Source organism: Lingula anatina, chromosome 2 (assembly GCF_051362555.1).
Source record: "Lingula anatina isolate TDL-2025a chromosome 2, LinAna3.0, whole genome shotgun sequence".
Classification (NCBI taxonomy): Eukaryota; Metazoa; Brachiopoda; class Lingulata; order Lingulida; family Lingulidae; genus Lingula; species Lingula anatina.
The window spans coordinates 28,242,302-28,269,243 of NC_141768.1; the positions used below are offsets into that span (position 1 = coordinate 28,242,302).

Consider the following 26,942-nt stretch of genomic DNA (forward strand, 5'->3'; position numbering starts at 1 on the left):
TGACAATAGGTATACGTAAGAACTTTATTTACACTTCACTAAATATATAAATAGTATATTTATGGCATAATTTAAGTACACGATTTACCAATATTTAGATATATGAGAAACACACATGCGAAAACAAAATACAAGCACTGTGTGAATATACCTTTAAAATTTGGAGAAAATGCACGTATTTCTTTCCTGGATAGTAAAAATACCACTTAAGAACCCCGTGCGTACCTACATTAACATATAAATAAGTATTACGTCTGTTTTTTAACAGAACAAAACCAAAATGGTTTGGCAAGATATGGAATTTACACTTCAATATTATCAAACATATTGAATTATCTATATCAATAAATATGCACAATCAAGACAAAGTCTAATGTTGAAGATTTACATTAATAAAGTGAAGCACACTCGTTTTAAAAAGCACCCCTAACATGTTAAAAGGCTAAGATATCAACCCTTTCAATTGAGTGATAGTCAATATTAAAACCCTAGACTAGAATTTAACTCTGCAATCTGCATTTTTAATTACAAACTTTAAGCATCGTAATCAGCACTTCGACTGTGGACTAGCTGTCATAGATATACTTCAGAATGACTTAAACATTACGGTCATACAATAAAGAAAATTCGGTATCTGATCAGTGATTTTTAACAGTTGTTTTCTACTAATATATTTTTTTTCTGGAACCACAAATGCGTTTCGTTATATAACAAAAATTAAAATGTAATTCACTTCTTTGCACAGCAGTATATATCTGCATAAAAAACAAAAAATTCAAAGTTATTAAGTACGTAACTATTTAACAGCAGATAGCTATCTGCCAAGTGTACTACGTTCCGTTTTCCCTTTATTCAACATTAACTTGAACATTACATTAACAATCTACCGTTAGTCTCGATTGAGAAAAATAATGATTTGTAAAAAGCAGAATAATTTCAAAGTAAAGATTCTCATTTGAATAAGTGGCGCAAATACTCATTTTAGGAGTGTGGCTTTCGTCGAAACATTATTTTTTGTGTTTTTCATCCAAAAAAAAAAAAAAAAAAAAAGCAAGCTTCAATCACACCCCAAGCTTATTTTGTTCGGTGTATTAATGTCGCTCGTATGTGACAATAAAAATTTGAGAAAGTTTAACATATTGACATAGTTAACTTGATCAACAGCCGTTTTCTCTTTGATATTATTTTCGAATTTTGATAATTTCAAAATTCAGCGGACAATTATTAAATGTAATCTTTGAGCAGGAGGATGCTCTAATAAATTGTTTCGTTAATTTTTTCAACATTAAACCATCCTTTAAAATATCAGATATCAATTACAACAGGTAAATAATACAAGCGTGCAATGGCACATAATATATATAAAGACAAAAGATCCAAAAACGCGTGCAATTAAAATGGACGCACGCAGTAGATATTTTCGTTAATTTGAACACAAACTGTGAAACTAATAGAGTGAGCAACACAGGCAGGGGGCAGATTGTATTAACACTCCTACTAGTTGCTAGGATAACAAATAATATTTTTCGCAATTGGCCCTTTCTCAATTGAATATGCGTCGTAACTCTCTCTCAATCTCTCTCTCTCTCTCTCTCTCTCTCACACACACACACACACACACACACACACACACACACACTTTTAACTGCAACATAAACTGCGCACTGGCTGTTTCAGCTTTACTGGATTTTCTTACTAAACAATTGTAAAATATCTATCATCAAAATTTTCTAAAAGAATTATTCTGTTAATTTAAATTAAATTGTTATTAAATGAATCAACTGAAATTATGTTTAACTGTCCTGATAAGCTGTTTTAAACCAGGGAAAATTCTCTATAAAGGAACACTTACATAAACTCCTCGAACAATCTACTGACAATCAAATCAAAACAAGTAAATATACCACCGCTTGGGTCCAACTAATCCGAAACTTTTGGTTGTATCAACCTTGGAGGATTACAACAGAACAATACATATTGTATATGTATTTCAATTATTACACGGCGGTGTTGGCGTACTGGCAGGCAGAGAGCGTTGTAGATCGAGGGGACATCCCAGAATAGCTCCCATTCGAGCTGTAGTGCTTGGCCTTCAGTCTCAGAGCGGCGATACTGTTAGAACACTGGTCTCTGTTATAAATATACGGAGGAGTAGGACCATACGGACAGGGCGTTGTTGGGGCGTTCATGGCAATATTCCCACCGACGCCCGTCATGGCCGCAGGGTGCATTGCAGTCCCGACGTTCATATTCATGTTCGGCACCACTGATGACGTCATAGTATTTGGCGGTGACGAAAAACACATGGGTTGTGACGACACAACCGACGGCAAGTGGCTAACGGAGTTGAGGCCCCAAGGGTATGCTTTGGACCCCAATGGGCCAGGGGGCATTTTTGATGCCCAGTTAGGATAAGAATACCCGGTATACAACCCATCATCAAACGACGCCCAATTTCCAGGGAAACCATTTTTGAAGGGCTCTAAATTGCGCTCTCTCTTCCTCCATTTAGCTCTACGGTTTTTAAACCACACCTAGAAAAAAAAAGACAAAAACGTTAACATCTGACATTTGTTCATTTTTTTTCCATTTTGTTTCCTATCGTTTAGTCAAAAGCTGCCTGAAATTAATCTAAACATGGGTAAAATTTGTCTAATATTGTCAATGGTTTTTTATGTGTGTCTGTATGTGTTTGTGATCGGTTAGAAACCGAAACGTAATTCAAAGTAAACTGTCCTTTCTACCATTGAATTGTCTGCGTAAAACTGCAGGAAACAAATAACATGATGAACATGTTTCTGTACGATTAAAAAAAAAATTAAATTAAAAAAGAAAAAGAACAGAACAGAAAAGAACAGCTGCGACGCACAATAAATCTATGATGCGTTACTCACATTTAGTCAAAAAGTTACATATATTATATTTGTAGACCACATGTGATGGCTACCAGGATTACATGCAAAAACCACACCAAGCTCTATCACTGACTTCATAAACGTAATTGACACTTGGGTTTAAAATAGTTTATATTTGATGATATCGTATGAAAATTGAATCTGAAGTATATCTCCAAAAATATATATATTTCAATCATCTAGCAAAAATCTGTCTCCGTCCTCTTGAACGCTGAGACTTACAGAAATTCAAACGAAATACAAAAATGTTGCAAATGTCTATATAATCTCATTAATGTATCTATTTGATTAGGATGTTAAAACTTAATATTTTGACATACAGTTGAAACAAATTTTCTGTGCAACAACAGCCCAACATCGATGCTTTAATTTGAAGAATTCATTCAATATGATGTGCCCAGATATGGGATATAGCTGCCATATATATATATATATATATACATATAAGATGTGCATAACTTCGATTATACGATGTGGGACCTTCATCAGTCATATTGACACGGTTTGGTGTGATAAACGGGCCAGTATATGCCAATATTGGTCTCAAGCCTGGGAAGAAAGATAAGATTCGGTCTTCCAATCCCAGCAGGATTGTCCCCTTAACAACTCGTTCAGATAAAACACGAAAACTATTCTCGGTCGTGTTATCGAAGGGCAAGCGAACTACATACCAGCTGGATCGCCATTCGTGTTCAGATTTTACCAGGTGTGGATACGCTAAAAACGCGTTAAATTTTTGAAGTATTCAATTACATGTGTATTGCACATTGGTTTATGGATTAAAATAAATTTACTGCCCCCAAAAAATTAATGTGTCATACTACAGGAAAAAACATCCTCCAGTCATCTTATTCATCAGCTAGTAGTTGAAATGTGTGAATAAGTTTTATTTTGCCAAACTAAGAAGCCAATTCGAAAAAGGTCGTACAGTTTTTAACAAAAGACCGTGCTAAACCTACAAGGAATGAAGAAAATGTTCTAACAATACAGTGTGAACCATACGTTAATCATTTAAAGATTAAATGAAACAATAAGAATATTTGCACTTGCAATTTTAAGTGCACTGGCTCTTCAAGATAAAGATATTTATTTTCGACATCGGAAATACATTGATTGAAAAATCGGATTTTAAAAATTGGATGAAATGGCGTCAAACTACTTAGTGGAAATTGGAAGACATGTATGAAATAATTCTGATCGCCAAATTCGTGGGAACGATGTGACCCATTAGGAAAAAATGCGGAATTAAATTTCATTTGGCTTAATTCCCAAGTAATCTTTTTTTTTTCGTAGGTTGAAGTAAGTATGCACATGAGTGAGAATACTGTGGGATCTATAGCCAAAGTGACAACTAAGTTAGTAATCGAAATATTTTACTATTTCAACAATGGACACGTTTTATTGGTGATATTGGAGAGGTCGCAGTTTAAAATCTCTGCCTATCACAATGCGATGTATGTACACAAGTAGACTATAAATCACGCCCTGAACTGGGTTATAGATTCCACATCTGTTGCTTATTAATTCATCGGTCGCAGAGTAAAAAAAACTTTTGGGTTTTTATTGTATGTAACTATGATTTAATTAAGTGTTCAATGTAACGACATTTTTTGTCAAGTGTAATGGTGTAAATGGAAGTGAAATCCGTTACATTTGTTTCTGTATTTACGAAACACTTTGGCTTTTTAAGTTAACTATGCATACGATTTTCTTAACATAAAATATTTCAAGAACAATACACTTGCAAGAAACAGTTATTTCTTTATGGAAAAAAATCTTAATTCTAATTCGAATATATTTTCAGAATTTTTTTCTGTAAAAATATAAACTGATGTGGCTGATTTAAAAAATTTAAACTGTATCAATATGTGATTTTAAAATATCAAAAATGAATGAAATGCTTAAAAAAGTCAATAAAACTGATTTTCAAATTTACTTACCCTTACTCTGGCTTCGGTGAGATTTGTCCAAGCCGCAATTTCCTCCCGCGTAGCCATATCGGGGTAGCGATTGCGGGCAAAATGACTTTCAAGTTCTTGTAACTGTTGACTAGTAAAGTGCGTTCTCTGTCTTCTCTGCCGCCTCTTTTTCTTAGAATCTTCGTCTCCCGAATTATCTTCTGTAGCAAGCGTGTTGATTTTAACGCTGTCGACGCTGGAGTCTAGATTCACAGGTAGAAAAAAAAGAAGAAAATTAGTTTAATCTCTTAAACACTTAATGCAATTAAGATTAAATTGGATCTTGGCAAATGCCTCACAGGACTCTGTATGAAAGAAAGCCTGCCTGCTTTTAAGCTGGTGTTTTAAAGATCAAATGTCAAGATTAAAAAAAAAGTTAGTACGGATATTTTCAGCATTTCCATTAAAATACCCTTTTCCATGCCAGACTTGAATAATTCTTCTTGTCTGAAATTGTTCCACTAAATAAACTCATATCGACCTTTCACCGAATGACATATAGCAGCGATCATGTTTTCAAATGTGTATTCAAACATCAGCGTAAAGTATTAAATTCTCACGAATTATTCAAAACACGCATAGTGCGTGGAAAGGGTTTCGGATTTATTCTATTTATTTTGTCTAATGAACCGGTGATCGATGGCTTTTGACTATAAGAGTTAACATTGACAAATAATAAGAGCGTAAAATCTTTAGAGTCGGAGTATTGTGCCAAGTGCGTTACTGTTACAAGTGCGGAATGTTTAGTTAACAAGGTATTATTTCACCGCGTTTGCATACCGCGCAGACGCTCTGATTGCAATCAAACAGTCTTTCGTCCACCTAACTGAATTATACAATTTTAAGATTATAGAATTAGAAGATAATTTTTCAGCCCTTAAAGAATGATTTAAGTTCCTAAACAAGATATTTGTGTCAGCTAATGTCATACATTAACTCTTTCTTTCACATTTTTGCAATTACTTAACTTCTTTAATTTCAACGTCTACTATGTTTATTTCTCTTTAATTTCAGCGTCTGCTATACTAATTTCTTACCAGCAGTTACAGAGTTTCATTTGGAAAATGCATAAAATATTGGGCTAAAATTATGTGAAAAAAAATTATAATATTGATTTTTAACTTCAACATAATATTCTGAAAGACATTATCAACGTTAAATCCACATTGTATAAATATTCCATGAAACAACATAGGTAATTTGTGAATATTCACAAACTTTTTAAAATCTCTTTGTCAATTTTAAGCTCAATTATTGATATTCAGGTGTGTATAAACATGTGTACACTCACAAAACCTTGGCTAATTCTTACTTCTTTTTCAGATTAATGCCTTAAATTTGGAGTAAAATAATTTTATGTTTTAAAATATTATCGGACTTTTTCTACTGGGTAGTTTCATGTTGGGGATTTAGAAATTGTACGCAAATGTCCAGTTGATTGACAGTTAAATAGTTTGCATCAAATGACTTGACATTAAAATAATGATTGGAATATCACTTTGATACGAATGTAGCAAAATATCTGATATTCAAATAAATTATCAATATCTTAATATTAATGGAGTGACCCTAAAATGCATTCTTGGAAAGCGAAAAATATTCAAAATTATGTTACAAAAGAAAAGCAGATTTGAAGTTTAACACCAGAAAAATACTCAAACATTGTTCATATAGTCTAATTATATACCAAGTTTTGTAAATAATAAATGAAGAAGATTTGTGTTAACCCACTAGACCCCCACGAAAATAAATAAATAAAAATAAATAGATAAAATAAAAATGAATAAAATTTACTTGCAATATACAATTTTTTTTAAAAATCCTAAGATTATTTTTAGAAGGAAAAAATACAAAAATAATATTATTAATTACATACCTTCAAATGAATAAAAGAACTATGCCATTAATATTTTATTCATAAATACAATGTTGTAATGCATTGATCAATCTGCTAACCTAATCACAATAACAAGTCGGCAGAAGATCACAAACGTACTAAAAGCCTCTCCACTAATTCGGAAATGATGCAGGAATTTAGAGTTAAGCATACTGACTTAAAAGGAAGCTTTATCTTTATGTTTGGAAGATAGAAGATTGACCAAAACCCTTACTAGTAATCAGTATCTGGCGACTCGACCAGCATAAGCGAACTTGGTAAACTATTGCAAAACTCTCAACTTAAGGATATTTAACCGATGAATATCAGCGAGGAAAAAAGCTAAATGGCGTAGAAGTGATACCTTGAGCTCGAGACTGTCCAGATTTGACGGTCATCTCCGGCGAATCCGTCCTGGAGTTCCTGGCCGTGGAGTTGCCACCGTTGTCCAGTGATTGAACTGTCATAGTGTTGTGATTGTGAGAGCTATCACATGCGTTCACCAGTTCTTCTAAAGAGATTGAATCCGGCAAAGCGTCCATTTAATCGAGTCGTGTGCCTTCAAGTACTTCAATTTCCGATTTACACCATCAACAACGTGCTATCCTTCTCTGGCCACTGTGATCTGTTTCGGGCAAACAACTTCTCTTGACGTCTTCCATGCATACGAATCACTATAACTGTGCGTCGAATCGTCGCGCGTGCAGGATTAAGAGGGCCCCATCAACTGCAGACAATAATCATTATCTGCGGTACCACGGTCGTTTTTCACCCCTTAATGTTTATGCTAGGCTTAAAGAAGATCTGTGGGACATCAATCAGTATCCCGTTAGTCACTTGTCCCCGTTTTGGCACTCTGGTTGGACGTGACGTCACTTATCTTACCTACCCATAATGCTCACCGCCAGCGAGGTAGACACTTACACTCGATTGACCCTGTGATATGATACATTGCGTCCCTTTCCTTCGGTTCTTTGTTGTATAAATATTCATAAAAACGCCATCATTGTCAATTTAAATCGATCCTCTATGAATTGTGAGTGTATTTGATGGAGCCAAAGCAGGTTTTGATGAATTGCCGGACTTTATTATGGAAATGAACAATATGGTAGGCGATTGAGCGTACAAGCCACTAAACGATCATCATCAAATCATTATGCGCTCATGAATAAATCCAATTATAATGGGTTCTTCTTCGTTCTGATGGGTTACGGAAGTGCCCTCTCCTGATTGAATCACTAGAAATCTGTCAACTTTTAACTTAACAAACCTCCACTGTCGCGCTTACGATGGACATAAAGTTCGCTGATAAGGATGCAGAGGTTATCATTCCAGAGAAAAGTAACGGTAACAGCCGCCATCGTTCATTTGTGGCAACTCACAAACACCCGATCACGATGTATAGCTGATCATAATATTTCTCCTTCATTATTTTCACTTCTTTGTTATAATGATTAAAGTTGCTCAATAATTGTGGCTTTATATATTTTCTTTCTTTTTTTTTTTTTTTGATGAATAAAATACCATCTTTCCCGTCTCTTATTCTTATCAAATAGATCTTTTAAATATGCGTTTCCTGAATTATATTTAACCAATTCGTTTTGCCATAAAAGTGACGAGAATAATTTTAGTTAATAAGTGAAGTAAATTTTTTGTCAACTTTGACAAGGTTCAATTACACAACATGCTGAGGGACTTTGTGAACCACACTGGGTCTAGATACCTCGAGAACATTTAAGAGTTAGTCAACATTTTCCTGGTTCCACAAACCTGTCGACATTAACAAGGACTGTTGGATATTCTCAAGTACCATTTCAAAAATCTTCCCGAATCCTGTGGCTTTTCTAGCTTTGCTAGATTATACTTAGCTAAACCGACATATGTTAACAGTGACAGACGAGTGTACATGTAGGGACACATCTAAGTATTTTAGTGCTCAGAAGGTATCTTGCAGTTATTGAAAATACGATGAAGTATCTTGAACAGACGTCCAGTCAGTATTTTTCTTATTATGCTTGAAGCAACATTTGGTCATTAAATTTTGTGTGTTTCGGGTCGTTTCTCCAAGACCCTGTTCATCCGTTTCAAACTCTTTACATTCTATGAAGAACAACATGGTCTTTATTGTGTGTGTGTGTGTGTGTGAGTGTGTGTGTATGTGGGGGAGAGAGGGAGTGAGTGCCTCACTCCAATTGCGGATGTACTTTTAAAATCTATCCGCAGTTCTTTTAATTCACACATTAATTTACTTTTACTTTGGCAATCATTACGGAGGTCGTACATGAGCCGTGCACGCACAAAAAAGCGCATACATAAGCTCTTGTAACTCATGATGCGCAATGGCGCCCCCTAGCACGAAAAGAGCATACAAATATTCAACACGCTGTTTTGGAGGTATGAGCCTGGAATTTGACAAATAATCATCAGATTTGTTTCAAATAATCCAGGTTAAACATATATATGTGGTGAATATCCATCAGCTTGTTCCAGATTTACTGCGACTAAGGTGTTCTTTTTCAGCACAAGAAGATAATTAACGCTAATAAGAGAGCGCAGCGTGCAACAGCTCCGCACCTAATCCTTATGAATAACAACGCATCTTCTTATCAGCGCAGCAGACTTTCTCCTTAATGCGAGTCTCATTCTTCAAAAGGGCAACTCTATTAAACGCAGAATATCCCTTCGTTTCATTTGTGATAGATATGTCGTCCTATTCATCCAAGTTAAGCCCGCCTTGTCCCAAGCGTATCAAACACAAGGCCTACTCATTACAATATCAAAATCTGAAATGATTCGATAGCAAGTGAAACCGAATCGGAATAACGTCCGTTAATGGAAAAGGTCTTAGGGGCTAACCCTGGGGTTAAACTTACATAAATGTGGCTAGCAGTTTGGGACAATTTAGGGAAATGTTACATCTGCGTATTCGGATAACTAATTTGAAAGGCTTACAAGAATTAGTCGATCTGTTTTTCTACCCTATCTTCCTTCTAGCTTTGTAAATGAAAATGATAGCCACTCGAATACCTAAGTTAGCAAACACTCATCTCTTGCTTATATCTCCAATGCATCGGCAGAGTTTAGTATATGATAGATAGCGACGATATATTTGCTTCTTCTGCAGACGGCAGAAGTCATATCTTTACTAAGAATCGACCCACATTTCCACTAGTGTCGACCCCATCCGTTATTTTCACCTTTAGAAACAAAAAAATGTAGAAATTTGCGAAATTTGCCAGTCCCCTACAAAAGTAAATGAAACATTCGAATAAAAATATAAGAAATCCTAACGGTAATAACCCACCGCATTGAGAGAGAGAGAGAGAGAGAATGAGAGAGAGAGAGATTATTTCCTAAATCGTCAATTATTCTTATCACTTGACAGTTTACATCGTTTAAGTACATAATGAAAAACAAGTTTTAGTACTGATCAAAATTAAGCCAGGTAGTATGAATATTTTCACTTAATTAAGTAATACATGTAGGAAGCCTTCCACTCAGAATTAATATTCTGGATAAAAGCAGCAGCTAATCAATATATGGAAAAATTTAAATGCATCGACAAGTATGGTCCTAAGGTTATAGATGAACACTAAATTGTAAAAATATTTAAAAAATACTAACGGATTTTTTTGCTGCAAAATATAGCAAGTTTTCATCTCTTGGTTTTACATATAATACTTCGCCCTCGTTACAACACTTAACCTTTTTAGAGAAAGCCCTTCCTTTACAAAACTAATACAGCTAACTAATGGCAGCTACAGGATTCGAGTCATGGTTTTTATATATATATACATTTAGAATAATAATAATAGTGTTAATACTTTACAACATAATATTGATTTTGAACGGAACCTTGTTCTTAGACATTCATAATGGGCTACTAACTACCTGGAATCCAAGAAACCTTGTTTCAATTAACGGGCGTTCCAATTAACACTATCAACTCAAACTACAGGTGTAAAAAAAAAAAGAAGTAAAGAAAAAAGAAAGCGGATCGGCAGAGTAAAATCATGTAAAAAAATTAAATTAAAAGATAAAAACTCACCTGGACTGATGGCATACACAGAATGCTCGGCCATGTCTCTGTTGGCATACAAATTATCAACATTTAAAATGATTTACTTTCCATTGATAATGCTGGAAAAGTTGGTTGCTAATTTTGCTTAGATCCAAGTAGCAGTACAAGCTAATATGAGAAATAAAGTACTTCAGTAAACGCTGCTCAAATACTTATCTAACCAAAGTGTCATCGAGGCTAGGTTGAACGCGGAATCCATTGTAATTTATTTTCTATTGAAGTGCGGCGTACAGTTATTATCAACAGAAAATGAATAGTTAACCATCGTATATCCAAGTAATGCGTTCTGACTGTTCTTATCTTAACAGACAACTTCACATTAATTTCAGTGAAGGACTTTTTCTGTCACGTCTTTATGTTATTTGATTAATAAGGATTTTACACTTTGTGAATCATATATAACATCAAAGCAGAATACAAAATACTGAAGCTAAAATGAACAGATATATTCAAGAAAAATGTATTTTCTGTAAGCATATTCTTTTTTAACTACTTGATTTGTAAAGCCTGATAAATAAAATAATGTAAATAAACTAGGTCATAAACTCCTCGAGAAAAAGAGTAGAATGCATATATAATTTGTGGTCATCTGTTTGATTTATAGTTTCAAAATTATACATTCAAAGAGCCATGAATTTGATCCAAAACGTTGAAAGGGAGAAGAAATTATTTTCAAAAACAGTACTGGTAGTCAGTGCAACGTTGAATTTTGACGTTGGTCTCAGTATAGAAAGGCAAAAAGAAAATAATAATAATAAAATTGTCCATTGCGCCCGTTTCAAGGATACAGGAACAGCCTCTAAAACTAGGAACATATAGCTGAACAAACTTTCGGTGTAATTCATATTTGGCATGATTTGCTGAAACATCAGCAGAATAAGCTTAAACGCTGAAATGTATTAGACAGCGCTTAGACAGTAACATATTTACCACAGCAATACAGTAGATATCCTACGTATGTTCGTATACAAGCAAGAATTGGTTTAATAATCCCTGTAGCTTAACGTTTGCTACATACAGTATTTGCATTGCTTGAAATGATACTTCAAAACATTTTCACTGCCAGTCCAGATGGTACTCTCTGAACACAGGGTGCGCTAGTGGTCTGTTACATACTTTAATTTTGTATACTATTTTAGAAGCCCCTGATATCAGAGGGTATCCAGAGGGTAATATGATGGAAATGAAATTAAAGCGTTCTCATAGACGCCTAATGATTACCTTGCAATCAAAACATAAGCGCCATATTTTCTTTTCATCGTTATATCTGTCAGCAATACGGGCACATCTGTTAACTTGTGCTCATCCAGGCAAAGTCACGGATAGCCCTGAATTATGCACTCTTCTATTCAACTTAGATAAGCTCTTAACAAATGGAGATGTCAGGCCTCCAATTTCATCAAGACAGCTCAATTCTATCGGGAAGCGATCGACTTTTAAATGCACTAAAGCGGGATTAGAACAGATGTGATTAAAGAGATATTCATTTTTATTTCTAGACTTCTTATTTCCATCTCAATGCATCGAATAATGCGCTCCTTTTGAATTGATCAGTGTTTATATTGTAACGCTCGTCTCGGGATTGCTAGGCTGGATTCGTACACAAGACGAAGATTTCGATAGGATTTTTTGACACAACTTTAACAGATAGGTCTCAATGCATGACATTAAACTGTCGAATATTTTCTTGTTTGTGGAACATTAAGACAACCGTTCAAGCTTATAATAATGCTGCTCTTAAATCTCTCTCTCTCTCTCTCTCTCCTGACCGTCGTCACTGATATCTAAAAATTGTTTTTAAAACATTTATGCATTTGCCATGGTATCAACACACCTATATTGTTGCGATTATATTTTTCAATTCTGTTTGTAAATTTGTCTGATTATTAACAGTCATTAGCAATGTTGTTGGCAATGTCGTTGGCAAGTAAACACTGTCACAACATCAAAGTTGTTAACATGCCGTGTGCATATCACCTAGGATCCAATATTATTTGCTTTATCATAAATATCAACAAATAAAACCTCAGTCCAAGCGATGAAGTAAGGACAATACTACCCTCTACCATAGTCACAGATGGATTTTTCACAAGATATTCATAGATTTGTCTCTGGCTATTTGATGACACGATTTTCTGCCCATTATTAATCTTCGGCCCTGTTAGAATGTTAGAATGTACCCTGTATACGTGTCTTGCTGGCAGATTTACAAAAGATATTATATTATGCTTGCATAAAAAGTTTTTTTTTTACCAAAAAAGTGCATATGGCCTCTTCATCAAGTGAAACAATAAACGTGACGTCCTTAATTCGTTCACTTCTGTTAACTTGTGACCACGACGTCGTAAATTTACGGTCTGGAGAAAAATGCACATAATATCTTGGATGATCCACATTAAATGGCACTGCCAAGGGAGAGAGAGTGAGAGAGAGAGTGCGAGTGCACGTGCGCGCGCACGCGTGTGTGAAAAAGAGAGAGAGAGAGAGAATGGTGGATTTAGTTAAAAAGTTGTCGCTAAACAATATATCGGACGCAGCAAAAAGCTTGACATAAGGAATGCTGAAATTCTTTAATAACTTGAGAAAAAATGGCACTGTAACAGCCAACATTTTGTCAGCTTATATTTCTAAATTTCCAATTAAATTACACAGCCGATGAAATTTTTCAGCATTGCTAAAGGAGCATTATGTTCTTTGTAGTGGACGAAAAAAGAAAATTAATTGGTACAGTAATCGATTTTGGGTCTTGGCAAAATCAAAATTATTGGTGCAGTAAAGTGCTCTTTTTAGGGATTATCAATCAAAATACTGTGTAATACTGAATAATTCACCAAACTGATATCACAATGTATACAGTGCAAAAGTAAAACAACTGATTTTTCCCCCGGTGTTTTATATTTCTAATTGCGTGTTAAGTTTAATGTCCAGGTTATAAACTGACCAGACGAATTCAATATTGAAAGGGTTGATTTGTTTTGAACACTGAATCTGGAAGAAATTCAAACTGCCAACCCCATGAAACTATGTTCGAAATGTACATTGAATGGTGACCATAGAATACACCAACTTCAACCGAAACGGAAGGAAAGCTTTTATGCTTTGTGGCAAGCCGTGACATAAAACAACCGTATGAGCTATATTACTATGAACTATGGTATCAACTAAAATCTAGTTTACTGGCAGGGCCAAAGCTTTATCAATTTTATTGCCTTATAAATTGGTATTGATTGATTGGTGTTTTTAAAATTTTACTCTTATTTTCGATGATTTTCTGTCTCTTTAACTCTTCAACGATATTCTATATCTTATTGTTACTATTGTCAACTTATTTATCTTACATTCTTTTTTACTCTTTTCATATCATTTCATAATATTGCGTAAAATATACCTGCTTTCAATGTGTACAGTTTTTTTTATCCTTCGCTATTGTACAAAGTCTTACATATGCATGTACTGATACGTGAATAAATTGAAATTTATATTTGCCGTACGTGTTTTATCACAACTGATTAAATAAACTTTAAGTGGTTAAATCGCTTACCATTAATAAAAAGTTCGTAGATATTAAAAACAAAGCAGGGTGATATAGTTTTGTAAACTGTAACGGGTTACATGAAAATATATTAAGATAATTTTTTTCATTTTGTTTAATAACATTTAGACATGAAAATAAAAGTGGCTAAATTATGCTCTTTGGTTTTGGAGAAATGTCAACATATATCTTAAAATAATTGGAATACACAGAACAAATTATTATCATTTACTGATTCAATCGTTTATTATTATTTACTTATTGGTTCAAGCCCTTTTTACTACTCCAATAGGTACTACGTTGTAAAAACATAATTACTTTATGAATATTAACAGTATTCAATACACAATCCATATATATAAACATACTGCCTTTTCAGATTTGGAGCAAATAGCATTACTTAATATTCCATCAAAACAGAGCAAAAAGAAATCTAGTGTTGTGTATACCAATTAATGGAAAATCGTTTTGATCGATCTTATTATACCACATGCATTCATACGGTATAACTAACATGAGCTGAACTCACCGCCAAATTGTTCCTCTAGCTTTTCCATTTTGTCGTGAATATGACGTCGCCGATCCCACACTCTATTTGGCCTCTTGGTTCACTCGTACAACGCACACGAGGTTCGGAATGTTATACTGTAATTCGTTATTGGGTTTATATCATGAGTGTCGGAAGTTAATTCCGGGGCGTTAATACAATGTATAGTTATGACAAGTGTGCATCGCATAGAGGGCCTTCATGTCAGCGTTTTCCACGCACAATCAAAGTGTTGATGTTTTGTTTATTTTAATAAGTTAAGTTTAATGTACATAATTTTTTATACATATTTTCAGGTAATCAATATAGCTGAATAATTAGCTCAACGTCCCTTCATTTGACGTATCGTTAAGTGACATCACATACATGGGATCGAGATCGAAAAAAAATGAATGAATGAATGATGAATGAATGAATTAATTAATAAGATAAAAAGAAGCAAGAAATCGCGTAGAGAATCAAGTGATCCTTATTTGATTGCTGTGCACCTAGGTTTATCCTAAATTGCAGTCAATTCTGATGCATCTTATTAATGAAAAACAAAATGCGCTATTTTTTTCATATTTTGTCACCCTTTTCTGGTGAACAAAAAAATAAAATCTCTACTCCTTGATTAGCATTTAAGGTCAAAGAACTACTGCTAGATTTGAGAACAAAGGCTGAGGATTTTGTGACTGGAGTGCCAAGAACTTATACTATATTTTGCAAGCAAATTTCAAGCTAACCTAACGACTTTCTGAATCAGTCTAATCATTAAACAGCGCATTGGTTCAAATGGACTTGTGAAATTGTACATTTTAAACAATCGGTTCTTTACTTTTGTGGTAGTAATAAACAACAAAACGGAAAAATATACATATTGTACATATCATATACGCGATAATAATGATGATGACCAATTGCTTTGTTTTGACTGCAGCTTGCTTTATTTACCTGTCCTGTGTATTTCCATTTCCTATTGGTCTTAATAGATCGAAATTCTGGTCATAATCCACATTACAGAATCTGTATGTTGCCAGACAATGGTCATGTTTATCAAAAGAGTACAAAAACAATACTACTGCGTGTTGCACGGCGAGTTTACCTGTCTTAAAAAAGGTCACATTGGTATGTAAGAACCCTCTACCGGGGTCACATATTAATTATGTGCACTTTTTCGTAGCGCTAAAAATCAATCAGTGACCCTGGTAGAGGGTAGTATGTAAGCGTTAGATCAAGTAAGGGGTTATTTTGGTCACGGTATTGGCTGTTCATACGCTAAGTGCGTATACCGATAATAACATTGTGTAACATTTGAGCAAACGTGCTTCCAGATGTTACCAGAAAGCATCATCGTATCTTAATTCATTGAAAATTTCATTAAGGTAGGAGCATCCCCCCTAACCTATACCCAGGCTGCAGTGATCCCGCGCTTTATTTTGATGGTAGATTTTACTCAGCTAGTTGGTTTTACAAATGATCTTTAAATTTTTAATTGAAGATGTAGATCTAGTGTGATTTATAACACAGTGTCATCTTACCTCACCAATTCTTTTCGCTCCTCTAGGCTACTAATGATCAAATGAAATAAATAAATAAATAAATAAATAAATAAATAAATACCTTTTAAAAGAGAGGTCCCTTAACCATGACAGTGTGTTAAAACCTACAACTGAGTATCAACTCGGCATCATGCAAACTGGTATTCTTAAACTAAGTTAAATAAATAAATAAATAAATAAATAAATAAATAAATAAATAAATACCTTTCAAAAGAGAGGTCCCTGAACAAGTGAGTTTAAACCTACAAATGAATATCAACTCGGCATCATGCAAACTGGTATTCTTAAACTAAGTTTTGATTTGCCAATTAGGTGTAATACAAATAGACATTCTTAGACCTGCTTGTGTCACAATAATTACGACAAACACTAATGAAGGAAGAACAACCGTTCAATTTCTAATTGACAGTGTGATTGCGTTAATTGAATCCGACTCTCTCACCTAACACATTTGACATAACTCACTCCACATGGAAGAGTAGGCCTAATTAAAGTTTTGAAAAGCTATTATTTTTGCAGCAAGATGGGGGTCTAGATCCACCTATGGAAAGTTTGAGGCCTATATATAGGCCCCTACAGCCAATATAGGTGGCAAGTCACTGCTGTCTAAAAGAGCTAAATACATTGTGACAAGATCAAGTTATAGGGCCTATACATGTAGGCCTATTATATAGGCCTAGGCCTACAGGTAGGCCTTCATAGAATTATAGGCCTAATAAGCTTACTTGATAATGATGAATTTCACCATTAATGAAGATCACAATAAATAAATAAATATATATATTAACAACAACGACCACAGTAACAGCAGCAAAAAAAAAAAAAAAAAAAAAAAAAAAAAAAAAAAAAAAAAAAAAAAACGACTACAACAAATATAGCAACAACGTTAACATCATCATCAACAACAACAATAATATATTTCTGAGGATGGGCCCTACCTGTAGGCTCTAAGATTAAACGTCTATTATAGGTCAAATAATACACAAATGGGAATAACACACACCATCAATTAATGCATGCCTATATGTGCGATGCCCAAAATTGGACTTTATTTATTTACTCCATTTGCTAATTGTCTCATATAGTAAAAAAAGAAAAATTAAAGAAAGGTAAAGATCTTGAAGAAAACTACACGGAAACTCAAAATAAGGCAAAGTCAACATCCTAACATTAACTTCAAATGGTCCTTGTTACGCGCTGGAGAAAATTCGTCTGCTCGACGGTACGTCATGCACCTCATGGCAGCTTATAAACCAATCAGCGGCTGGTCCAAATTTTAGGCTGAAGAATTCAAACAAGAGAGAAACATGGCTGACAGTAATGTCATAGAAGAAGGTCCTGTAGACTTGCCCTTCAAGAAATCGACGGAAAATAGCTCATTTTCAAATTTGAATTAACACTGTAGAAAAAGTATATAAGCTCAAGCTCTCAGATTTCGCACATAGGTGCGATATTATGTAAAGAATAAATGTTGTAAATTTCAATACAATTGGTTGTGTAGATTTTGAGATAGAACGCTCTGAATGTACTGCAAACCATAACACTTACGCCTTCAAGATCTCGACGGAAACCGGAAGTGCGTCGTGACGTCATTCCATTGTGCTTGGGAAGATGCTGGATGATTTTCTGTTGAGAAGGACTTCGTTTTTTATCAAAATATTAAGTAAATGACTTTGCAAACCACGCATATAGTTTTTTTTTAAAGTAAAAAAAGCTATTTAAGACTAAGTTTTGTTTTTTTATTTCGATTTATATTTCAATGTTGTCTCATGTTTTCATAGCATTTCAAGAAAGTTCAAACGATTCACGAATTCGGCTTTTAATGATGTCTGAAGCGTGTAAGGCGTCATATATGTTTATAGAAAGTGTATTAGAAATTGAACTTAAGTAAACGTACTGAGAACGAACTCTAGACTCACAAATAGTGTTTGGTCATAAAAGATTTTACTTTTCTCAAAGACCACTTATATTTCCACTACAATCTTATAATATACAGAGGTAGTCCTAATTACGTATACCGCCCCATTTTAATCAAAACGGAAAAAAGAATACACACACATTTTATCATTTCAAGATGAACAATGTGACAGAAAACAAACAATCACAGACGACAGAATTTACAACAGACATGAAGGGGCAAATGAAGGGCCACAAATTTATGTACATTACTTTATCTGTAATATTAATACGTTGAAAAACTGTAATTATAATAATAAACAATATACATGTTGAAAAGAACTAAACCAATACTCTTTTATTCTGATGCCTGCCAGCAGTTATGGCATAAAAAAACGTCCAAAAATGTGGGTGTTTTCGCGCAAGAAAGATGTTCTTGCGCATTGCAAACGACACACCGAATAAACTCGTACACTTCTTCCACCAACTCAGTTGTGCTAGTACTTGGTGGCTCCATACCGTTGCATACGGTACATATCGGTGCCGGCCGACGGGGTGTAGGTCTACTTGGTGCCACGGTTCCTTCCCGCGGTTCTTCAATGAAGAAATTTCCTGCCACGATGCCCATTCTTTTTGCCCTCTTTTCATATGCTCTTTTCCTTTTCTCTTCTTCCTTTTTCTCTTTCTCCTGTCTTCTTAATTCTTTTCTCCGTTCCACTTCCAAGGCCTTCTGTGCCTTTCGATCGTGTGCCTCAGCCCTCTTTCTCTCCCTCTCCTCGCCCGCTCTTTTCTTCTCCTCCTCCTTCTCTATCCTTCGCTTAGCGGCATCTTCCCTTTTCTTCTGTTTTTCTTGAACAATCCTTTGGCTTTCTTCCTCTTTTCTTCTTTTTTCTGCCATCACTTCGTCCGACGTCAGTACTTGCGATCTACTATAATCTGTTGCAAATCTTCTTTTTCTCATGGGTGCCCCTTCTGCTGGTACAATCAGCACTTTCGCGATGGTTGGAGACACTATGCCCATCTTCACCATTGGGTGTTGCTCAATCTTGCATATGTGACCACAGTAACAGACAGGTGTCGCGTCAGTAGAGTCTGTTTGCGTCATCGAGTCCGTCTTGTCTGTCGGCTGTCCATTGTCATCGTAATATGTCTGAGTGGTTTGGTCTTTTCTCTCTTCGTCGTCACCGCTGCACTCCAATATGAGGCAGCACACGTCTCCACTTGTCTTTGTCTTCTTATGTGCTCTGTCGTTTTCTATGTATTTATCTGCCTTTATAGCCTTTGGGTTGAGTGGCCATATCCCTGTAGTTTTGAAAGACGCTGATAGTTTTTCTGGTGTTAGTGCTTTCCTTCGAGCAGATTTAAAAATTGCTGGAAAAGTTGCTTTAGTGATAAGAAGGTTTTTCCGTAAAAGACTGGCGGATTTTGCAATTTTTCTATACTCCAATTTTAGATCTTTAAAAATTTGATCCAGGGGTTGTAAAAAATGAGAAGTGTGGGCTGGGATATTAAATAAAATGATGTTGTTTTCCTTAGCACTGTCAATAAGACCTTTGGAAGCATGGGCTGCTAAGTTGTCTTGCAACAATATCAAGGGCCTGGCAGAGGGGGCGTGTTTCAAGAAAATTTTGACAAACCATTGCAAATACATGTCAGAGTCTATGTACCCCGACTCAGAGGAGCCATAAAGGGCGTCTTCCGGCCCTTGCTGTATGGCTTCAGGTGCTGGGGGACAGCCCTCGAATATAATCATCGGTGGCAGCAGCTGGCCAACGGCACTGCCACACTCCACGACAGTAACATGGTTGGCATTGGTTACCTCTCTTTCATATGGGAACTGTTTTCCCTTCTTGGCGACAACTTTCGAGCTTGCTTTAGACTGAAAGTAAGTCTCATCTACATTGTAGATTTTACTTGGATCGGTAATGTTGTGCAGTGCGAGGGTTTCTTTTAGTAAATCAAAATGCGATTCTGCAACGGATGGCTGCGACATGACGGCTCTGCCTCTGAAAAATAATTTTCTAGAACGGTTAGAGCACAGCGATTTTGCCTTTAAGTACCTTTAACACAATGCCTTTGTTAAATGGAGGAAAAAAGCCCACACTCATATGTGAACATTTTAGGTTGTAAAAAAATTGAATTTGCAATGACCATCATTATTATTACCACAATCATTATTATTTTCAGTCACAGGCACACCTATTGATTAATCCCGGCTTTCTTAGAGAGAGCTCGGGGTGCCTTTGCCTAAGGCGCCACCACCAACCATCCGATGCAAGAAACTCCACATTTGGGTCCCTTTCTTTCATGATCCCTTTTGCAAAGTGCCCCATCAGGTCTCTTGTCAGAGGAAAACCCCAGTCAGCCATAAGCATAGCATAGGCTATTAGGGCTTCCTCGTCGTCTGGGTTCATTAACGGTTTTTTCTTAGGTGTAAACTTCAGTCTTCCTTTTGTGATAGACGCATATAAGAGAGAGACAGAGAAATGAAGTGAAACAGGATATACCTTAAGAGCAGGACAGGAAAGAGAATTTGCCCAAGGCAAGAATTAAACAACAAATACTCATAAAATTAAAATAAAAACGTTTTTATTTACAAACCAATTTACGTTTTAGTTTTTCTTTGTTTTTATTGTTATTAATACGAACATAAAATGCAACTCATACCGTCATTACCAGCGTATATGCTCACGTATATTGTTCACCGGTTCATTACTTTTATAGTCACTACTTGTATATTCTAAGATTCGGTACCTGACACATGGTCACCAATCGTTGTTACTGGCACACCAAAAGCGCGTGACGCTTCAGTCAACGTGTACGTGCCTGCTTGCACAGACAAAACAGCTGCATCTAATTGTTCTAAGTTATATTTCCGTGGCATTCTGAAAACTGATTTGACATTTTTGGTTTAATTAATGTTGTTTTAAAATGTAAACACACATAATTTGGGCTTTTATTTTAGATAAACAAACAGAACTAGGCCATCCTTTGCTAAAGTTGGATATTCTAAAGGATTTCTTTTTAAATTAAACTTCAATATCAGTTACGTACGTAACCCGTCTTGTAACAGTACTATTGTAAGGGTCTCTAGCGGCAATTCACCAAACTACTACATGTGTACGTATGTTGTGACACACATTATTGACTCAAACAAGAAAACAATCCTAGCTAACTACAATTGATCGGGACGATTTTATTTACACTCACAAGAGAGATGAATTGGAGACAAAAACAAAGGACATCATTTGGATACTTAAGATGCCTTTATTCAAGGTTTGTGTTTATCACTAAGTTTGATGCAATGTGTTTACAAGCCGTGTACATTTTACCTGTAATACTACGTCGGGTAATACGGAGGTGATAAACATCCAGGGTAACCCTATAGAGAATTACGGCTGGGATAATATGTGGAAAACATCAATCAGCCAGTAACGTTTCTTACAAAGGACACGCACCTGTTAGAATTTTAAAAATCTAGAATATATAAAGCAGATGAATGTGGTATTTTTCTACTTCATTTGAACTTACAAAGTTTCACCGGCGACAACAAATAATGATAAATTAAATTTACTCATACGAAGGATGCGCAAATAATAGGACGTCGACAAGAGCATAAAAGCACGGAAATTTATGTAAGTAAACATTATTTCTGTTCAACTAACTTCTTCTACAACATGTGTAAGGTCGTTATCAACGCTTTTTGTATTATAAACAAAAGTTTAAATGTTGCGTTCGATACTTTGTATCAGACGCTACAACTTACTTGACTACGCAGTATGTTTACGCAGAGCATGCCGGGAAAAATAGCGAAAAAAAGCACGTACTTCCGGTTTGCGTCGATTTCTTGAAGGCGTCGATTTCTTGAAGGGCGAGTCTAAGATTTCGAGATGGAAAGAAGGTTAGTAATGGGAAAATTGCATTAAAGTTCATTTTGAGCACAAAAGAAACCAACATGTATTGACTGGTTTTCTTTTAATTTCAGTGGAAACAGAGGTGGTGCGTTTTGAAGAAGCTTTCTCCGGTCGCAGGTTGGTGATTTTTCTATGATACTACTATTCTCACCCAGAAAGTCTGTCAAATATGTAAGTCGCGAAATTTATGAGCTCCAAATCGAAATGTTTTCAGACATAAATTTGTTTTGTTGAAATGGACGAACGATAACGAAGAAATCACCTCTTATATGAAATTATGACAATGCACGCAGTTATTACCCTTGTCTCTCTTGACTCACCCCTCCCACGCGTTGAACGCGGAGAACCAATAGTCGATAAAGTTTTAGAGTAAATTTAGAAATATAGTTATATATTTGAAAGTTCATACATTTGAGCTATAAAACCAAACTTGACTACGACTTATAACCGCTTGTTATAAAACTAGACAAATTTAATTATATTTGTGAAATAATATTTTGTTTCATTATTACATAGCACATGGAAAACACTGAAATGATTATGGCATTCTGAATAACAAGTTTCATTCTTTAGTCTCATCATTTATCAGTTTGCTTTTTAACCATGAAAAATATTAATGATTCATTTGTTGCTATTTTAATATGCCTGCATTACAGAGATTCTCTCCTTTATGCTAATATAATGCTCAGTTCTGAATGATATCAAAATGAATTTGAATAATGGTTCTTCCACAATTAGTGTACCATTTGTTGAGGGATTATATACTTTAAGTATATTCATAATGCATTAACAGTATCATAAATGCTTTCTGTATGTGTAATTTTAATTAGTGGACATGCATTGTTGAAACATCCTGATGTAGAACTGTGGTTAAGTTGTCTCTATACAGACGATGTTACACATTCATGTGATAAAGTCAGGTCAGTGGTAGTACAGAAAAAGGAAGACTCGGTCAAAGAAAAAAGTAAAGAATGACCACTGAAAGAGAGCTATGTAAATTTGGTATTTAATGCGGAATGTCAGCTTATCATTTTTGTACACTGTTTTGTTTGTACACAAACATATATGCTGCCATATGCAACTCAGAGTTATCAGAAAAGCTTTTATGCACAATCTGTCAAATGGCACACTATTAGGGGTTATTATGGTTCATTTTCTGGTACAACATATTTACACATATTTAGAGTCTCTATGCACTGGATTGAACTTTGCCCTGTATTTGCCTATCCTAAACACCCTATTTTCACAGCTTAATTGAACACCATAGCACACAATATGTGTTCATAAGTTATGTGGTTAATCAAGCGAATGGGCAGTCAATAGCTTAGCACAATATTTGAGGGACACTTTGCAGAACATTTAACATAGTTGACTGTGCCGTCAGTATTTGGCATATCTTGCAGATTTAAAAAGTCTGTAGTATCTGTCGACTGATGGTAGAAGAAATTAACAATTTTTAGCACTGAGCTAAATGGTGTTTAAATTGGTTCATGTTTAAATCAAATATTTTATAATTGTTTTTTTTTTGTACTGTTGAAATATGTCAACAGAACACTGTGCATTTGCAGGATTTTTTCTTTTTTTTAGATTGATGTGATTTTATGGGCTTTCTTAATTATCATGGCTGTGCCATCAAAGCCAAAGCAGTAATTGTACAGCACTAGTGTTATTTTTCTTAAATTTGGTTTCATGTGACTGGACCCATCTGCATTATGCCAATATTTTTCTTTATTTTGTGATGTAATATCTATGATAAGCTTGTATGCAGGCTAATAGTTCAGGGTCTGGTAACCATTCAGAAAATTGAACTTAAGTAATATGTTTGATGGGAATTGACCAATGTAAGCCTTGTGTATAAAGTTTGATTAGCAGGGCTTGATTCATAAGCCTCTGAAATAGTGTGCTGTTAGAGATGCATAAGCTCTAAAGCTAATATTGGGCATTGTATTTTATGTTAATTTTCATTCAACTTATTTTAGTGACATTACTTATATTTTTATTGCTTGATAACTATTCAAACTCCATATTTAAGGTCTTTATTATGACCCTTATCCCATTCACAGTCTTTGCCACAAGAAGTAAGATTTTAAGCGAAGTATCAACTATGATATTCAATCACCTTAGAACTTTTGGACTTTGATATCATCTAATGCATGTTTTATGCTGTAGGTAGACTGCCTTTTGGAAATTGAAGCTGTATAGAAAAAGTAAAAATAGCAGAGTCACCTCCCCCAACATAAAATGATTAAATCAAAAAATCATAGTATAGCATGATAAAGTCACAGTGCATTGCTGGATATTTTAGGCCAGTCTACATGTATTCTTGGTCATAGGCCATACTGGAGACAAATTGTGAATAATTCCCAGCTGAAGTGCTAATTAAAACTTGAGGGAATGTTGGACATTAGTCTGTGGTCAATAGAGCTGAATAACAGGAAAGAGTCCTGCCCAGTGGTCACTTTTCAATATTAACACAACAACTGTGCACAGAGTGTTGCACAGCAGAATAAAATGCAACCTTGTAGTGATATCAAACTGATGCTGATGTGTGTAATGAATCAGTGTGAATATTTAACTGATTTAATTGTTGATGTCATAGTACACTGCTGAATTTGCCAAAGGTAGTTTATATTTGATTTACAAAATTTATATTGATAGACTTGATTCTTTGAAGAAAGTAACCATTGTAAATATTTTCATTCAAAATCAGTCAGTTCTTGATCATCCTTTCATATTACATACACAGACACATGTAAGGACTACATTAGAATTGTTCGAAATGGATTCAATCAAGGCCATTTGGACTGTGTGATGTCATGCAAGACTAGTAAAGGTACACAAATCCATGCCAGGTGGGGTTAACTTTTTTAGTGATCAGGGTGAAGCTCTTATGGCGGGGATTTCTTCCCAGAAAGCAATACATAAATGACGTGATGACCCAAAATGTTTTGAATTTTGTGTGAACTTTTTTACAGAAGACTACAATTCAAAAGAATTCAAGACAAAACAACCAGACAAAATACGCATGGATAAAATCTGTCGACTTTTAACCCAAGAGTGCTGGCTATCTTAGATGATTCCCATTAGTGATGATGTGTACCTTGAGTGGACAAGCTCATCAAGGCTTGTTAAGACCACTGTAGTAGGACCAACCTCATGCAGTGCAATCTATCCCACATCACACTTAGGAAGTGTCTTAAAGATGATCTGATAAATAGGTGGGAGGTGGTTATGCAACATATCCTTCTCCAGTGTCCCTATTGCTACTGGGTATTATAGTCACCTGAGATTTCAATATAAGTTGAGGTGCCTGGGGCTCAGGGTCAGTTGAATCTCTTACGTCCTCTAACAAAAATTTGCTTGTGGACTTGGGAAGTACAAGTTAAAGGGATAAAAACTTCTCATACGAGATTCAAAATTCCACTATCATTACATTGAAAACAAATTCCATTTTTCTTCCAAAACAGCAGTTATCATAGTTATTCTGAAATCTGTACTTGCCATTGGACCACCTGGAAGTTAACAGATAGCTGCCTTCCATAATAATCTCATAGGAAATTATAACAAAGAAGATATATATATATATGATCAACTAACTTTGAATGTTGGAACTCATTCATTTATAACCATTGGAAAGTATGGAAAATGGTCCAAGGAAAATCCATTTTATGGCAGTTTCTGGCTAGGAGTTATTACTTTAGTAAGGATTATATTAATACAGTTTTAAAAATGTTGTAGTACTTAATTTTATTTTGTAACAATTGGCTTTTAAGATAAATTGCTAGATCAGAAGGTGCTGATTTTTTCATCATCTAAAATGTGCTGAAAAAAAGGAAGAAAATTGATCAAACTCCTATAAATATAGATATAAAATTTTTCAAGAAGGTTGTAGTGAATTTGTCTTGATATTGACCTAAAAAGAAGGAAAGTGAGAATAAGAGAGATATCTTAATGGATTCTCTGATTATGTTGAAAATTTCACTTAATAAACATAACCAGCTCTTTTTAATTAGTTCAGGTGCCTTTAATAATACAGTTTATCAATGGAAGCTTTTTGTGTTCACCATCTCATTAGGAGTGGAGCACAGATGGTTTAGATTTGTAGCAGTCTTTCTTTGTGGGGTCCCATCTTTGAAGCAGGTGAATAACCATAAATGGTAAAATGAAAAACAATCCCATGTCTGTATAGTGTTTTCATACTTAATTCCCAAGTGATTTTAGCCTTGTCAGCACATAATAAAGTAAAATAAAAAAGAAATATGAAGTCAGTATTATATAATATGTTAATTTTCCACAAATATAATGTACACTGCATGGAGAAGTTTGTAGAAATCTACTTACATAATTTTGGACCGAAAACTATTGATGACTTTAGTAATAGGCAGTTGATAGGTAGATTTATGTCCAGAAAATGTGTGTATTGGTAATTTTCTGCATGTTCCTTGAATAATCTTAGAGGAAGTAGCAACTCATTTTATGGGTAGACACACCCTGATTTATCATTCATTGATCAATTAAATGTATAAAAGGCACAGCTGGCTATAAACACCAGAGACAGGGAATAATGATATTTATGTGGATCAGGAAGTATATTATAAAATGTACATTATTAGAGATGCTTATGATGTTACATGAACTGAAGTACGTGAAGTACATGTTTTTTTCACGTATAACCTGAATTG

General features: G+C 34.8%; 3 protein-coding genes across 7 annotated transcripts in view; 1 reads left to right on the plus strand and 2 right to left on the minus strand.

Annotated features, from left to right (window-relative positions):
• Nucleotides 1–15,015, minus strand: LOC106155012 (pituitary homeobox x). Of its 2 annotated transcripts, none has more exons than XM_013529607.2 (3): nt 14,892–15,015; nt 4,856–5,076; nt 1–2,534 (listed from the first exon to the last, which is right to left on the minus strand). In XM_013529607.2, the coding sequence occupies exons 1-3, from the start codon at nt 14,917–14,919 to the stop codon at nt 1,998–2,000; spliced, it is 786 nt and encodes a 261-aa protein (XP_013385061.1). In that variant the 5' UTR covers nt 14,920–15,015; the 3' UTR covers nt 1–1,997. The 2 variants fall into 2 exon arrangements, with proteins under 2 accessions (XP_013385061.1, XP_013385060.1); XM_013529606.2 differs by lacking the exon at nt 14,892–15,015 and adding an exon at nt 7,114–7,805.
• Nucleotides 15,016–17,685: 2,670 nt separating this feature from the next.
• Nucleotides 17,686–26,942, plus strand: part of LOC106155014 (uncharacterized) — a 40,824-nt gene continuing 31,567 nt past the window's right edge. The window contains exons 1-3 of one of the 4 annotated variants that reach the window (XM_087003456.1): nt 17,686–17,791; nt 22,225–22,247; nt 22,332–22,377. In XM_087003456.1, the coding sequence (XP_086859582.1) occupies nt 17,758–17,791; nt 22,225–22,247; nt 22,332–22,377 (103 nt within the window). In that variant the 5' untranslated portion in view covers nt 17,686–17,757. Of the gene's footprint in view, nt 17,792–22,224; nt 22,248–22,331; nt 22,432–25,347; nt 25,961–26,942 lie in introns of those variants that run through there. The other 3 variants (XM_087003450.1, XM_087003454.1, XM_087003451.1) reach the window with 3 other exon arrangements.
• On the minus strand, nt 18,373–22,226 carry LOC106150784 (uncharacterized). Its single transcript, XM_087003458.1, has 2 exons — nt 21,101–22,226; nt 18,373–20,795 (listed from the first exon to the last, which is right to left on the minus strand). The coding sequence occupies exon 2, from the start codon at nt 20,337–20,339 to the stop codon at nt 18,705–18,707; it is 1,635 nt and encodes a 544-aa protein (XP_086859584.1). The 5' UTR covers nt 20,340–20,795; nt 21,101–22,226; the 3' UTR covers nt 18,373–18,704.